The sequence below is a fragment of the Scomber scombrus genome, chromosome 12, assembly GCF_963691925.1.
Source record: "Scomber scombrus chromosome 12, fScoSco1.1, whole genome shotgun sequence".
Taxonomy (NCBI): domain Eukaryota; kingdom Metazoa; phylum Chordata; class Actinopteri; order Scombriformes; family Scombridae; genus Scomber; species Scomber scombrus.
The window spans coordinates 7,795,485-7,811,294 of NC_084981.1; the positions used below are offsets into that span (position 1 = coordinate 7,795,485).

Consider the following 15,810-nt stretch of genomic DNA (forward strand, 5'->3'; position numbering starts at 1 on the left):
GGGAAGATCTGAGGGGTCTGTTGGTGTTGTAGGGGGTTAGAAGTTCTGAAATATATGTGGGGGCGATACCGTGGAGGGACTTATAGACAATTAGGAGAGTTGTGAATGTGATCTTGTAATGAAGGGGGAGCCAGTGTAAGGTTGCAAGGATGGCTGTAGGCTCGTTTTTTTGGTTCTTGTTACTTAGTGGTAGCAGCGTTCTGGATCAGTTGTAGACGGGAAATGGCACATTGAGAAATGCCATGGTAAAGTGAGTTACAGTAATCCAGTCTGTATGATATGAATGCATGAATTACTCTTTCTAGGTCGGATGGTCAGAGGACCGAGGAGTATGTGAACGCAGCATCAATCCCTCATTTGTGGGTGTTCAAACATGGGACGCCAATGCTGCTTTATAGTAGATCTATAGAAGCCTCTGTGCAGCACAGTCCTCAGACCTCAAACTAACTACACCCAGCCACAGCGTTGTCAGATCTGCACATGCGCAAACTGCGCGCAGCCATACCAGCCCTCCGCTTACTTCCTGAATCGGGATTAGCTTTGCGGCTGTGTTTGATAGTAGCATGTAGATGAGAGCCAGAAGAAAGCAGGCAGCTGGAGGTGACTTTCCCGAGTCTCACACACTAAAAGAGGGCTGTCGGTGAGAGTTGGCCTCGACAACATGGATTACTGGGTAGGAAAGGCTTCACTTGAACTCGTTTTCGTACATTAAACAGTGTATAGTAGCTGGCACGATGACAGAGCTGCTACAAGACGCTGCTAGAAGCTCACACTTGTTTATCAACAGTGAAGTGAGCTAATGACCTGACTTGTTTTTGCTCTTAGGGATGCTCGAAGTGTTTGGCAACGACCTTTATATTCAAAGGCATTACTTTACAGACGTATGGCTGCTTGTTAAAGTGTGTATATGAATAACTTTGCTTCTTTTTTATATTAGAAAGTAGGTTTTCTATGACATCAATGCTGCACGTACAGCTTTATGCAACACTTCTATTGGGCCAACATCTGTTTCTTCTTTTTTAATGACATGCGTGTTAGTGTAGAGTACTTCCTCTGTAAAAAAAAAAAAAAAAAAAAAAAAAAGGTTTAAAAGCTGCGACCTATTGTTTATTGTAGCGCCAACTTGTTTAAAATTAGATATCCTGCTTAACATAAACCTTCAGGAAGTTTAAACAAAAAGCTTTAGTCTTTAGTGAGGCCACCAGAGAGCAGTTTGAGATTTGTGTGGGGTTTTCCTTTAAAAGAGCACAATCAACTTTTTGTTGATAGTGGACATCAAGCAGCCAAACAAAAGAGCAGCCAGGCACTAGAGGGCGGCTCCTTCTGGCACAGATCTGCTGTCAGTGAAGATGAGATGAACTTCCAACCTGCCTGCACTCATTCAAAGAGGGGAGGAGAGAAAAGAAGAAGAATAAATAAAATAACCCACATTTTGATTTTGATTTCAAAATTCAGGTCATGACACAGTGGCCTAGACGCGCAGCAGACAGTCAAAGAATACTTTCCAGACACCACAGCTGTAATTATTCTGTCCTCGAATGATCTCTAAATCTCTTGTTGACTAAGCAGCTGTGATTCCTGTGTGTACAAAGTCGTCTGTTTCTCCCTTGATGTATCCAGGAGCAGCCACCTCACACACCCAGTACATTTCCATGAGAACATGACCCCCCCTCAGAGGCAACAAAAGGCCTCCTTACAGAATAATCAAATGTTGTGTATGAGGGGGAGCAAAAGGAATGGGCGTCCACGGCCTCGACAATGAGGAGGACAATACTGGTACACAAGTCTTTGTGTTAACTCGGTGTAAGTTTTCCTGAGGCAAAGATAGACTTGAATGGTTTGGAAACGTGTGGGCGGATCTGAAGGCGAAATACAGACAGAAAACGTGTTGGATAAGAGTATTGAGAGAGAGAGAGAGAGAGTGAGGCCTGAGGGGTCGCTCACATTATATGAGCCTCTGCCTTTTGCACCGGCGTTAAATAACAACCTGCAATCTCTTCTTTATGGCAGGTGAAGCGTGGACGTGCGGCGGCGATGGCTCCAAATGCCCTTTACCTTAACACACCAACGTTATCCCTGTGGTGAAAAAACTCAAACACTCCCAGGCAACACGTGGCACATTATTTCCCATAGCTTCCCACTCGGGCTCTATGCGGACGGTCTTGCCAAACCTGTATGAGAACGTGTAATCCAAACAGGCAGGTAGGACAGCTGCAGTCTGGGCAGAGTGGGGGCGGATTCCACTCCTGTTGCGGCTCAGTGACACCCACCCATTCAAGCTTCATTCACTTGAAAACCTGTGCAAACGTGTGAATTTTTATCAGTCGCTGCTTCATCACGTCCTTTGACATAATAAATACATTGCACAAGCGGTGGGGACCTATTATGGGATGCTTATTTCAAGTAGGGCAGATTGCGATACCTTAAATATTGCCCTTTGAACCTTTTGAAGCTTTACTCCATCAGATTGTGTGGAAACAAGCACACTCGCTATCAAACTATTATGCTGTTGTGTCATAAAATCACCGCAGGGGATAGATAATGGAAAGAGCAAACAGATAAATTTACTGCGCTTATGAAATATGATTCATAAGTCATTTACTATGATGTAACAGTGATTCTGGCTCATTTTCACAGTTTTTTTTTTTACTCTTTTAGCAGTTATTGATGATCAGGATGTTATCATTTTAGTTAGGTTTATGTAAAGGCATACTTTCTTATCTGATTGCGATTGATTGCAAAACATCTACTCCGCTGGCTGGTTGTTTTGTTGTCGGTTTGGGTGCTGGGAGGAGTCGGCTGATAGTCGTCCAGTCAGCTGACAGTGCTGTCTCTCACTCTCACCTGGAGGACGAGGAGCCGACAGTCTGTGCAGCTGACAGTCTGCTGTAGTCACTCAGAAAAGTGCTGACAGTGTTTGGTGTGATGGAAGGAGTAGAGCTAACCATGTCTTCTGATGTAAGTACTAACCTGTATGTTGGTAGTTCATTATACAAGGATTATGTCTACATATTTGGGAGTTACTGGAGGATCATTTTTAAAGTTTTAACACTACAGCAACAACGTTACCTCGAGAAAGAAGTTGCTCACCTTTTTTTTCACCTCTAGTTACAAAGTTACTCTTTCTTAAAAAGTCTTTGTTGGAACATTTTAATCCATTCAATCCTTTGGTTTTAAACTTTTTATTTAATCAAGTAGACCTGTAATGTTTAGTCAATTAATCAATCAGTCAATCGACTGAAAATTAGTCACCAACTATATTGATAATTAATTCAGTGTTTTAGGTATTTTTCAACCAAAGTGATACAACTTTGATAAGTTCAGCTTCTCAAATGTGAGAATTTTTAGCTTTTCTTCATCTTATGATACAGTAAATTGATTCAATCGTTGACCAGACAAAGCAATGATAATAATAATAATAATAATAGTAATAATGTTAATACTTTTAATTTATAAAATTATTTAAAAATAAATAAATAAATGTATTTAATGGAATCTTGCATGGCAGTTAAGGTCACCTTCCATCATATGAGATCAGTGATAAAACATACAATAAATAAAGCAACTGTAATAAAACCAGTATAATCATAGATAAAATGGACTGGAATCTGCTGCTTGGAGGAGGTTGCTGGTAATCTTAACCAAGGCTGTTTCTTTATTTGGGGCAAAAGTCAGATTGGAATTGTTGAATGAAATGATTGTTATCGGGTTCGATCTGGAGTTGAGATACAGTTACCATCTCAAGAATTTTAGAGGTGAAAAGTTGGAAACAGGGCAGTAGTTGTTGTGTGGTCACTAGAATCGAAACCAGTTTTTGTTTTTTGTTGTTGTTTTTTTTCTTCCAGAGTTTAGTGTCACTCTGGCAACTTTCACTGAAGTGGGAGTTGGGCCAGTGGTCATAGAGGAGTCGATAATGGAGGTTATCAGGGAGGTGATGGAGGGCATGTTTTAATAAGGGTTGTTGGAGTATTGGATTCAGTAATGAGTTTAGAAATGTGATTTTTCAAATGGAAGAGTAAAGTCACACAGGACAGTTTCATGGCAACAAGATGAAGGAATCTTGGGATGTAAGATTTTCAGATTGACATTTTTTCACTATTTTCTAATGTTTCATAAAACCAAATAAGTAGTTGAGTCATGGAGAAAATAATCGGCACATTCATGACTAAAGAGCGTTGTTTAAAAGAGCAAGCAATGCAGCTACATTCAATGAAAGATCTATTGCAAAACATGATTTACAGCTTGTTCAATTTCTGGATTATTTCTGTATATCTGCACATAGAAACATATGAAATGCAGGTTCCTTCATGTGTCTCACCACAATAGTTTCTCAATGAAAACCAGTGATATTAAATGATTGCCTAATGTTAAACTAAAGTGGTCACGATGGTGTCAAACAATGACTCAGAGTCATAAACGCCGAGCGTGCAGTGGTCCCTTCCCCTTATTGAATTTGTCATGAGCGAACATATTTGTAACATCTGCTGACTTCTTGGGCTCGAAGAACCCTAAACCAAACCCTAACCTCCTGTAACCAGCCACGTGTCTTTGTGTGCAGAGTGCCTTGGAGGTGTATAAGGAGATGATCCTGCTGTACCTGGAGGAGGGCCGGCGGCAGGTCAACTCACGCTGCACAGACCTGGAGCCGTGGCAGATCATCGGAGTGACCTTCATCACCACAGTGGGAGCAGTCTGGCTCAAAGGATTTCTCTTCCAGCAAGAAAGTAATCTCTCACACAAGATGACGCATGTGATATCAGACAAAAGGCCACCTTCACAGAGCTTTGTTATAACCACCATAACTCCCAACTACTGTGTGTTAATCACATCAAAATGTGGAAATGTGAGCTATAAAATGTAGGGCTTTTTCAGTCACTGTGTAGCCGAAAACTTTTGCTCGGGTTCTTGTTCCTCTTGTACGTTCGACTGAGAAATGCCGTCAATCAACAAGAATTTCTAGATTTGCAATCAATCAATCAGTGCTCAAATTCCTGACAAGGTCAGCTCCACCCGTCTGTCTTCACCTCCCAGTGAAAGTAAGACAGAGTGAGACTTCTCAAAAAAGACTAGCTGCATATCTTCAGGATCAGAATGAAATGCTTTGTGAATCTGAGCCTTTTTTTTCCTTGTCTTGACGTTTGATTATATGTCCCAGTCAGCTGTTTAATGTTTGTGGTTAAATGTGAGCCTGCCTTTTCACCACAGCTGCTTCCTCATCTTTCCCCCCCCCCCCTTTTTTTTTGTCTAATAGGTCTCGTGTCCAGAATCAAGAAGCAGTGCTTTCGACTCATCAGAAAAATACCCTTTGTTGGCGGAGCAGTAAGTATCAGTGGTGAATCTGTTCCCCCTTCTCCTGACAGATGTGCACTGACTGTGTCGTCTGAGGCTCTTTACAGTTATGAGTCACTCTTGGATGACTGTGTGCAGCGGGGAAGAAGAGGTGGGGCAGACCTTTGGCACACTTACCAGCATGCACTGGTGATAACATTCGGTTACTGCTGGTCAATAGCTGGCCAGCTGAGAACTCACTGTGGGACTTCATCAAAAAATTTACATGAAGGATTGATAGCACAATGAAAAAAATTCACCACATGACTCAGTCTAAAAAAACAGAAAGCTTTTATTTATTTTAGGAGATTACTTTAACTTTTCTGTTGTTTTTACTGCACTCACACACTCTTGACATCTCCAAAGTGACTCTATCCTCTCTTTCCGACAGATTCAGAGCCAGCTGAACAAGGCTTTGGACGACATGTCTACCAGTCTTTGTACTCTGAAGGAGGGGATGAGCTACACTAAGCAGCTTCCTTCAAAAGGTCTCTCACAGAGCCAAGTGCTGGACAAAATCAGAGAGTACGAGACTCTGAGTAAGTGAGCATTCATCCCCCAATGCTTTGCCTCATGTCTCATTATCTTTATACCCGACTTCACGAAAGGCATTTCTAATCTGATGTTCCGCCACTTTAAAGTTCGCAGGAGGAGATTTAAGTTTCCTCAGTGTTTTTACAGCTGAGTTTCATTACTGATACATATGTGGTCCTTTTATCATATTAAAACATTTTTCTTTTGGGTTAACTGATGATTTGTTGTTGCAGATGAGGTGAAGTGGGAGAAAGGATGTGTTTCGGGTGCAGTGTACTGGGGCGATGAAACGCTGACCAAACTCCTGGTGAAGGTATGCGTCCTTGTATACATCTCTGGACTTTGGCTTCCCAGCCACAAATAGTCAAGGCTGAACTTGAAAACATGTTGCTTTTCGCTTCATTAAGTAGGACTGAGTTGTTTCTTTTTTGTATATTTTTAGATAAACAACTGCTTTTCATTCCTCCCACTAATAGCTCACAGTGAAAATGTGAGTTTGCACAGATCTTCCCATCTTGTGTCTCATTTTGTTGGGTTTTTTTTTGTTTTTGTTTTGTAGGTATACGGAGACTTTGCATGGAGTAACCCACTTCACCCAGACATCTTTCCTGGTGTAAGAAAGATGGAGGCAGAGGTTGTCAGAATGTCTTGTGCACTTTTCCATGGTGGACCCAACTCTTGTGGCACAGTAAGTTATCATTTATGTACACTCACCAGATGTATAAGCTGAGGATGGATGTAATAGTTGACTTAATTAATCAGCTCTCTGCCTTTTTGTCCAGGTTACTTCAGGAGGAACTGAGAGTATACTGATGGCCTGCAAGGCTTACAGAGACATGGCATATGAACGTGGTGTCAAATATCCTGAAATGTAAGATAAACTTTATTAGACATGGTTGATGTTAAATTCTTCTTTTTCTTGCACAAGTTTATTGTTTCTTTTAACTTCCTTCAGTTTTAACCTGAAAATAAAAATGTATCACTTCCTCGTCTTTCTCAGAACCTTCAGTATCTTTTGTCTCTATAATGTATCGCCTTTTTTTCTTCTCTTTCTCAACTGGCAATACTTAATCATGATTTTCTGTTTCAAGTCTTGTTCCTAACAAACATAATTTTTGTGTTGTAATGTCTTTAGTGTTGCACCAGTGAGCGTCCACGCAGCCTTTGACAAAGCAGCACACTACTTTGGGATGAAGCTTGTTCACGTCCCTCTGGACAAGAAAACAATGAAAGTAGATGTGAAGGTGAGAAATCAGCATGTGCAGACATTAGGTGCTAATTGACTATTGCTCTTTGACATCCCTTATTCCCATACTGCTTCTCCTCCTCTCTTCCAGGCCATGAAAAGAGCAATCAACAAGAACACAGCCATGCTTGTGTGCTCGACACCGCAGTTTCCCCATGGAATCATAGATCCTGTTGAGGAAGTCGCTAAGGTCAGAAGTGAAAAGATTTTTCCTTTAAATAGGTACTGAAATGAAAATAGGGAAGTTCCTCTGTCTGACACTTTCCCCCTCCGGTGTGTTCCAGCTGGCTGTGCGCTACAACCTCCCGCTGCATGTGGATGCCTGTCTGGGAGGTTTTCTCATTGTGTTCATGGCCAAGGCCGGGTACACACTCGCCCCGTTCGACTTCAGGGTAAAAGGTGTTACCAGCATCTCTGCAGACACGCACAAGGTGAGGAGTGACTCTGCATTTACTTTAAATTCAAAAAAAGAACATGCAATATTAAAAATCTACAACCACACTACATCATATTTGAACACAGAATGTTTTCATTGTTACTCATACTCAAATCAATTAAATCTACTAACAAATCTGTTGTAATTGACATTGAACTATGTGTAATGCAGTATTCATGACTTTTAAAGGCTCCAGGCTGTACTTTAATAGTTGTTCTAATTCTTGCATCATGTGTGTTTCATCTTCTCCAGTATGGCTACGCCCCCAAAGGTTCCTCAGTGGTCCTCTACAGTGATAAAAAGTACCGTCACTATCAGTACTTTGTGGCTCCAGACTGGCAGGGTGGAATCTATGCCTCGCCCTCTGTAGCGGGCTCCAGGCCCGGAGGAATCATCGCCGCCTGCTGGGCGACCATGATGCACATGGGAGAGAACGGATACATTGATGCTACCAAGAAGATCATCAATGCAGCACGCAAAATTAAAACCGAGTAAGTCATCCAGTTTAGTGCTGATGAAGTCATGATATGTTGATAAGCAGAATTAATTAGATTAATTTAATTAGAGATTGACTTCAGCTTAGTTATTTACGGTTGAGTCTGAGATCCTTGAACTCATCCCCAGTGTTTTAAAATGATCTTTTTTAAATTCTTTGTGACAGAATTCGCAAGATGAAAGGTGTGTTTGTGTTCGGGGACCCGGAGGTGTCAGTGGTGGCAATAGGCTCAGATGTGTTTGATATTTTCCGTCTGTCTAATGCACTCACGACAAAGGGATGGAATCTGAATACACTGCAGTACCCATCCAGGTAGCTATTAAACAGATAATAGTAAATTCACAGACTTAATGGTACAGCAAATTTTCAGCAGTGTAATGACTGTATGATCTCTTCACAGCATCCACATTTGTTGCACAGTTCTGCACACCCAGCCAGGCGTTGCTGATCGATTTATTGGTGATGTCAAAGAGCAGGTTGCCATCATCTTGAAGAACCCCAAAGAGAAAACCACAGGAATGGTGAGATAGCTCTGCATATGCACCTCTTTCATACACAGAATATACACTAAATATAATGTTGTTGTCCAACATTATTCGTTATGCCTCCCCTTTGGTCTTTAAGAGCTAATATGAGCCAATACAGCTGATAAGTTGATTAATATAATAGGATTTGGGATCATTCTTTGGGCAGAAGATTTCAGATTAGGCTTTGGAAAAATTGTGAAGGGCCTCAATTAATCAAGGAAATATTCAGCAGATAAGCTAATCATGGAAAGACTGGCCAGTTACTGCTCTAGTTGACAATAACCAGGATAGCCTCACATCAAGAGTTTTATAATAGAAAACAGCAGAAATATGTCAAGACACTACAGCAGTAAAAAGTATATTCCAGAAAATATTGCATCTGTCCAAAGTTCCAAGGGTAAAAGATGGGCCATTTTGCTTTGGTTCAACAATTATATGATGCGACCATTAAACAGGTAACCAGTCAACACAGCTCAGCACATATAGACTGACGTTTAGATCACTCTTGTTGTATAACCATGCTGTTAATACTTGTTTTCTTTTTGTACAAGTTGTCCTTTTTAAGTTAACACAAGCAGCGTGTGTGCCAGTTTGAAATAGAGTGGATTGTGCCAGTCAGATTTGTTGGTAGCACAACCATAGATCAGAAGTTCAGGACAGCAAATAAAAGCTTGACTGACAACAACCTATATTGCATATTTAAGGAATAAATGAGACCATAGCATGTCAGAGATAGATAAACTAAAGCCAAGTCAAGAGGAAAATCTTGGTGCAAAAATGTTCTGCTGAAAGTAAATAAAATATAAGATAAAGATAAAAAAAAATAATAATAATTTGCACATTTAGAATTACCTCTCAATTTCTTAATCTTAATTCATTATGAAATAAATCAGGTTTGTCTACCATACAACCGAATACACCACTGTGTTTTAAAATTAAGCGAATGCCATCACTCTGCATCTACTGCACATGTATACAGCTTGGATATAAAATCTGTTCACTGGTGGTTGTTGTTAAAAATATTCTGGAGTACAAGTAGTAATTTATCATTATCTTTATTCTACTTGCAAGTATCACAGTGATGATCTAATTGTAAATGTTTCTAAAGTCCCTCATGTCTTCCTGTTGTTTCAGGGGGCAATCTACGGCATGGCCCAGTCCATCCCCGACAGATCCATGGTTACAGAGATTTCCCGAGGCTTCCTAGACTGCCTCTACAGCACTGAGGTGCCCAAGTCAGCAAACAGCCACATGAACGGCAATGGCAAAGCCCACTGAAACAGGATCGGGCCATCCTGGCCCGTCCTCGCTGCACGCAGGGAAGCATGCTCGCCTCCCCCCCCGTGCTCCGAGTTAATCGCTCAATAGTTGCCTTATCTTGCATACCCACAGCATACAGAAAACATCTGCAAAGATTTTTAAAGCACAAGCCATCATCATTTTAATCAGCCCAGAGGGATATCACTTCTAACACTGTGCATAAATGGCACAGGGAAGCAATGACTGGTTTCAATGAGTTTTAATCTTTAATTTGATTTTATTAATATAGTGAAAGTGTGTGCGTGTGTGTGCGTGTGTTATTTTATTTGTTTTAAGAGTTCATTTCAAGTTTAACCTCTGTTCAATGCATATTTCTGTCATAATCTGTACTGATCGCATAGCAAAACCATTCAGTTTTTTTTTTAATGCCGGAACATTTCAGCCCGCTGCCATCACCGTTCCACTAGCTGTGATGACTCAGCAAAAACTCAGACCACTGAAAGCTTGTTAGAATCGCTGTGCTGCCCTCTAGCATGAAACCTGATGCACTGCTGGCTGCACACGTTTGGAGACTTGTTGAAGGTGTATGGTTATCACTATCATGAAACAGTTCTCTTTTACACAGCATTTTTAATGTTAAAGCACTGCTATGCCCTGGCAAGAACATATCAGGTTAATCTGTAAATCACTTGAAACTACAAATCTGGTGTTATGGTAAAAAATTAGTCTGCATGAACACACAGTATGTCCTAGTTTGTTAGCACTTAGTATGATTTTAGTACATTTAAGTTTGCATTCGTGGTCCATCTACAATGGTTGGGAGAATGATTGGGATTATGGGAGCGTTTGATTGAATTAATATTCAACAAAATAGTTTTTAAAATTGAACTTTCCAAAAGGGAGAAGCTGTAACCAGGAATGTGTTGGAAGCAGCTATTGGAATCCAAAGCTTATCAGCCACATTGATTATTTTATCACTTGTTTTGTCAGAAGTAAAAACAAAAGTGGCTGTCTGGTTAAAAACATTTTAAGTCCACTGTATGTTATCAAGTAGCAGAAATTCTTCATTTCCTGTGTAGTCTGCATGGAGTCACCTGTGTACCACTTTGTTTAATAATTGTTTCCTAATTCAATCTACCTCAGTTTCTACTCAATGCAATTGTCATGTATTCATCAACTGAGACGCATCCTAACAACAGGGCCACTGTTCAGTTCCATTTCTAACAATATTTCAAACTTCACGATGTTCGGGCATTTGACAAACCATATTCAAGTGTTCTTAGATATACCGATACTGAAGAGAAAGATATCCACTGTGATTGAGGTTTTTGATCCACAGACTGACACATTTTCTTGGGGGGAAAATTCTATTCTTTGCCCTGTCTGTAAACTGGATGTGTTTTGGTGAATATGTATCTATTCACCAGGATATGTACTTATTTACAACCAGGTTGTTAAAGATGCTTACTGTAACACCAAAAGGACCTTTTTGTTGTCTGTTTTTCTTTCATGTGCTTACCCAATACTGCTTGTTGAAATTGTATATTTCCATGAAATTACTTCTGTTTGTGCAATACGTAACTATTCCTTTTAATGAAGTGAAACGAAGGGGAGTGCTCTATTAATGTTTTATGGAAGATAATAGTAATGAATGACAGATGATCAGCCTTGTTAGTGTAGTTGTACCATTTGTGTGACCACTGGGTGTTTATTAATCACTTCATTTGTGAGTCTTTTTTTTTGTGTGTGTTTATGTTTTTACGCACTGTTTTACATACAATTTTAAAGAGATTAGACATGAATGTATTTAGGCTCTAACATGTCTGGTTGTCAGTACGACAGAGACCTGTCAGTCTTCAGGATATAATGTGGATTTTTCCAGCTTTCAGTCAGTGCCTGGTTAAAGGACCTTACAACAGCCAGAGAACGATTGGCGCTAAAACCATCATCATGTGTCGATCCATTCATCAATACTGTGCCCAGTAGGGTGTGGAAACCTGCACCCCTGCAAAAAAACAAAGACTTTTCCAGCTATATGTCCCTTCCTCTTTGCTTTGGAGAAACATCCTCAAGAAATTTTCAATAAAAACCTTTAATGCAATCTTTAATCAGTAACTGACATTGACTACCTGCTATAACCAACTCTCTGAAGTCTGAAAATCTATAATCTGTCCCACTTTTATTGTAGTTTGGTGATGTTTCGTAGCAATAATGAGAATTCACCTCTGCTGTGCCTTCAGAGGTTTGGACTTGTGTTGTGATACTAGTTTTTCTCTCTAACAGCCTCAGGGATTTGGCTTATATCTAACATCACTAATTTCCTCTGCTCTTTCAAACATACACAGGGTGGACAAAATCACTTTAACACTAACATTTGTAAATTAAAAATCTAATATGGCAGCCCTTTTACGAATTCAACCTTCTGTCAGTCTTAAAGTGTTGAATTTTGCACAAAGAACTGTTTATTCAGCTCTGGTCATTTTGCATTAAGGTCTTAAGGTCTTTGAGATTTGTCCACCCCAGTCTTCACATGTGATTTAAAGAGTTTTGTTAAATCTCTCCTTGTATAACAGATTTCTTTGTAATGAGGAACCACCTGCTGGTTTCTACTAGCAATTAATCCATAGCAAACATAGTAAAATCAGTTAAAATTAACACTGTTTTACTCTTAAATTGAACACAGCAGATGGTCCACCATGTTGTGTTTTCAATAAAATGCATTCAGTCTCATTATTTCTGGTCATTTTTCTATAACAAGAACTGTTTGACAATAATAGGTTTGCAGAAAATAACTTTTTACTAACAGTACAAACAATTAGCCACATAAGACACTGTTGGTGACAGAAAGACACATTATCGTAAATGGAAGCTGTATTAAGAAGGGGAATGGTTACCGAGGAGATGGTATTTTGGTTAAAGTGGAAATCTGATTTTATCATTAACCATGGAGATAATCTCACACATATTGACCAAATGCAAAACCAACAACAGCATCATTTTAACACCTTTTACCCTTTACAGACTGCTACATTATTCACAACGACTGAAAGTAATTGGTTTATATTCTTTGGGTGTTGCAGGTCACATCTTCAGAGATTTCTCAGTGGAATGAATATATGAAGAGCTGTGACTTCCATCACTTCAGTTTTTTTCACTGTTGAATCGACTTGATAATGTGTGTTGGTCACATCAGAGATGCCTGGTCAATGAAGGTGGCCAAAGTTATATCACGCTGGGACAGCCCCCCACAGTCATGTGTGCTGAGAGTGATCTGGACCTGGGTGAACACATGAATGTGAAAGTGTGAGTATGACGCTCATCATGTGACAGGAGCAAGCTAAATGTACGATCCTGAGTGTTCTTGATTAGTCAACAGGTCAGTGGAAATCACAAAGTCTCAAGTCAACAAACAAAACTGTAGCCTTCCCATTCTGAACCCAAAGATGAATGATGAAATTAAGTCACATGTCCATCCCTGTCTCCATTGACAGCAAACTGATGTGTCAACTGAAATGAGGGCTTTGAAAGCAATTGAAATTCCATTTGATTTTGTGATTTTGATTTTGTTTTATTTTAATAGTACGCACTGAAAGTAGCTGAAATGTCAATTGAGGTGTAACAGTGATATCAGTTGAAATATCAGGTGAAGAGATGAAAGATTTTGAACTCTCAGATGCAGAGTAAACAAAGAAAGCAGTGTCAAATTAGCACATTTCACACTATGTTAAATATTTAAATGTCTGTAAAATAACTAGCATGTAAAAAAAAGTGTTAAATAACTGAGATGGTGATAGGAAAAGGAAATTATGATAATTCTGAAGGTGTAGGTAGACTATTCCATCCATTGATTTATTTTTGGCCACTAGGGGGCAGCACTGCAAGCTGTAAACACAACACAATTCGTTAATATAGCTGAACTTGCTATCAAACATATGGCAGACATGGAGAAACATCACAACATTTATCTGGAGTCTTCCACTTCCAGTTCTGTCCACCTGATGAATGTAAGTCTAATATTAGCTCTTCTTTTAGCTCTGTTTTAGTCTCTACCAACTGCGAGGGAAATATATGACTTTTTAACTGCTAAATGTTTCACCGTGCTCACCTGTCTGCTGTTTGTTGCTGAGCAGGTAGCATAACACAATTTTAATATACAATTATTGATTCTAATACCTTTCATAAGTCACTCAGCTTTAGTCGCTTCAGCTAAAAGACAAGAATGTGCATCAGCTAGGAAAACTGCTGTGTACAAGTTTACACTTTTACCTCTTTGTGAGCTGGCAGGTCTTGTGAAAGCAGAGGTTGTGTTCAATCAATACACTTCAATTATTAGGACAGAGTGTGTGCAAAAGGTGATGACAGGAGCATCTTTGTCTACTTTAGCATAAGAAAAATGTTCCTGATGATACTGCAGAAAGGTTAGCCTAGTCAAATGGGGTCATGAAATTGAAGCAATATTGGCCTCTTTTTCAGCAAGGGAAGCCAATCATGAGCAGGCTGAGCTGTGATTGTGTGAATCAACTTATTTGAAAAATGTCATATTTAGCTTTGTCTACCTTATTATATACATTGAACCACTCAGGATGATGATCCATCTTCTCTGCTTGCAGCGCCACTCTGGACATGAAACCAAAAGCCTGGAGGACAGGACAGAACATCACATCCCAAGTAATGAATCAACATAAGGTACAGTTTCTGCCAGTTATGTGAAAGCCAAGTAAGTCAAGTGCAATGAAGTATAATAAATAAGGAACCTGATTGAAGTCTTTAAAAATAAACTCTTTGTAAATGGCGTCCCGTCCCACTACCTCCACCCATTGAGCGTTGCGTAGCAAGGGGAGTAGGTGGGCCCTCTCCTCCTCAGTCAGACTCTGGATCTTACCGGCCTGTAGGGTCGGAGCAGAGGTAACAGTACAACAGATTTGAGAGGGGCAGCTTCACAAACACAAACTGTGATTGGTTGCACAGGGTCCCATCTGGAAACAATGAGAGGCTGCATTCCCTGTTAAAACTTGCATGGTTCAAAGGTATGTGGTGATGGGAAAGGAGGTGGGGCTTATGTTTTTTTCCCTTTTGGTTCCTAATCTTAACACATGATGCAGGATCACATGCGTTTAAAGTCAGTTATGCTTATTTCATTCAGCCTTCATGACCCTGACTCCAAATCTAAACATTTCACAACATTCCTCAAATTGATTTCTGATTTTATTGCACAATCAAGAGGGGGCCCGTTGAAGGCTTTGTCCTCACCACAGGAGCGATCATGCTTACAAGCACAAACAGAGCAAACAGATATCACGAGCACAGCCTGAAAAACAGCAGTGACATCAACAGGTATCATAGCAACGCTCTAATCTGCTCTATCAGCTGCTGCACACGGACAATGACCACTGGCTGAAACCTCATCTATTCATCCCTCTCACTGGCTGAAACCATACTACAAAAAAAAATGTCATTCTTATCCCTGAATTTTTAAGACTTACTTTTCACCAGGGTTTCAATTAAAACTGCAAAATCATGCTGACACATATTAAACTCTGTATTTAAACGTGCTGTATCTATCAAATATCCACATCACTCTTAGTAAGTGATTCAATATTAGCTATCATTTTGACTTTTAGATTAAGTACATTTCAACAGGTGTGTGAAGCAATAAGCGGCTCTGTGTGTCACACACACACTGTGGAGAGGTTGTGTACTCACCATGTTTGGAGAGAAGGTTCAGCTCCAGCTCTCTCTTGTACAGAGGCAAATCTGCTGTGGCAGAAACTGGAATGAATCCTTCCGACACACAAGCTGCATTGTAGGTCCCGCTTAGCTGCCCCTGCAGAAGCCTGAGCAGAAATCATCCATGCTGATAAGGTTACCCGGACACCTGTCAACACAGGTTTAATCCATGCATCTGTGGTTTAATCATAAACTGTCATCTGCTGCACAAGGCATGTGTGAGGGCAGCTATTGGAACAGGGGTCAACACAAAGCC

At 40.1% G+C, this 15,810-nt stretch overlaps 2 protein-coding genes across 3 annotated transcripts; one reads left to right on the forward strand and one right to left on the reverse strand.

Annotated features, from left to right (window-relative positions):
* Nucleotides 1–533: 533 nt before the first annotated feature.
* On the forward strand, nucleotides 534–11,928 carry sgpl1 (sphingosine-1-phosphate lyase 1). Of its 2 annotated transcripts, none has more exons than XM_062429970.1 (14): nucleotides 534–673; nucleotides 4,559–4,724; nucleotides 5,252–5,319; nucleotides 5,720–5,867; nucleotides 6,096–6,175; nucleotides 6,422–6,550; nucleotides 6,645–6,733; nucleotides 6,998–7,106; nucleotides 7,200–7,298; nucleotides 7,393–7,539; nucleotides 7,797–8,035; nucleotides 8,206–8,352; nucleotides 8,441–8,561; nucleotides 9,702–11,928. In XM_062429970.1, the coding sequence occupies exons 1-14, from the start codon at nucleotides 662–664 to the stop codon at nucleotides 9,843–9,845; spliced, it is 1,698 nt and encodes a 565-aa protein (XP_062285954.1). In that variant the 5' UTR covers nucleotides 534–661; the 3' UTR covers nucleotides 9,846–11,928. The 2 variants fall into 2 exon arrangements, with proteins under 2 accessions (XP_062285954.1, XP_062285952.1); XM_062429968.1 differs by lacking the exon at nucleotides 534–673 and adding an exon at nucleotides 2,830–2,958.
* An 892-nt stretch (nucleotides 11,929–12,820) lies between these two features.
* On the reverse strand, nucleotides 12,821–15,667 carry pcbd1 (pterin-4 alpha-carbinolamine dehydratase/dimerization cofactor of hepatocyte nuclear factor 1 alpha). Its single transcript, XM_062429973.1, has 4 exons — nucleotides 15,531–15,667; nucleotides 14,582–14,713; nucleotides 14,384–14,464; nucleotides 12,821–13,104 (listed from the first exon to the last, which is right to left on the reverse strand). Exons 1-4 carry the CDS (start codon nucleotides 15,531–15,533, stop codon nucleotides 13,012–13,014), a joined length of 309 nt encoding a protein of 102 aa, XP_062285957.1. The 5' UTR covers nucleotides 15,534–15,667; the 3' UTR covers nucleotides 12,821–13,011.
* Nucleotides 15,668–15,810: the final 143 nt, after the last annotated feature.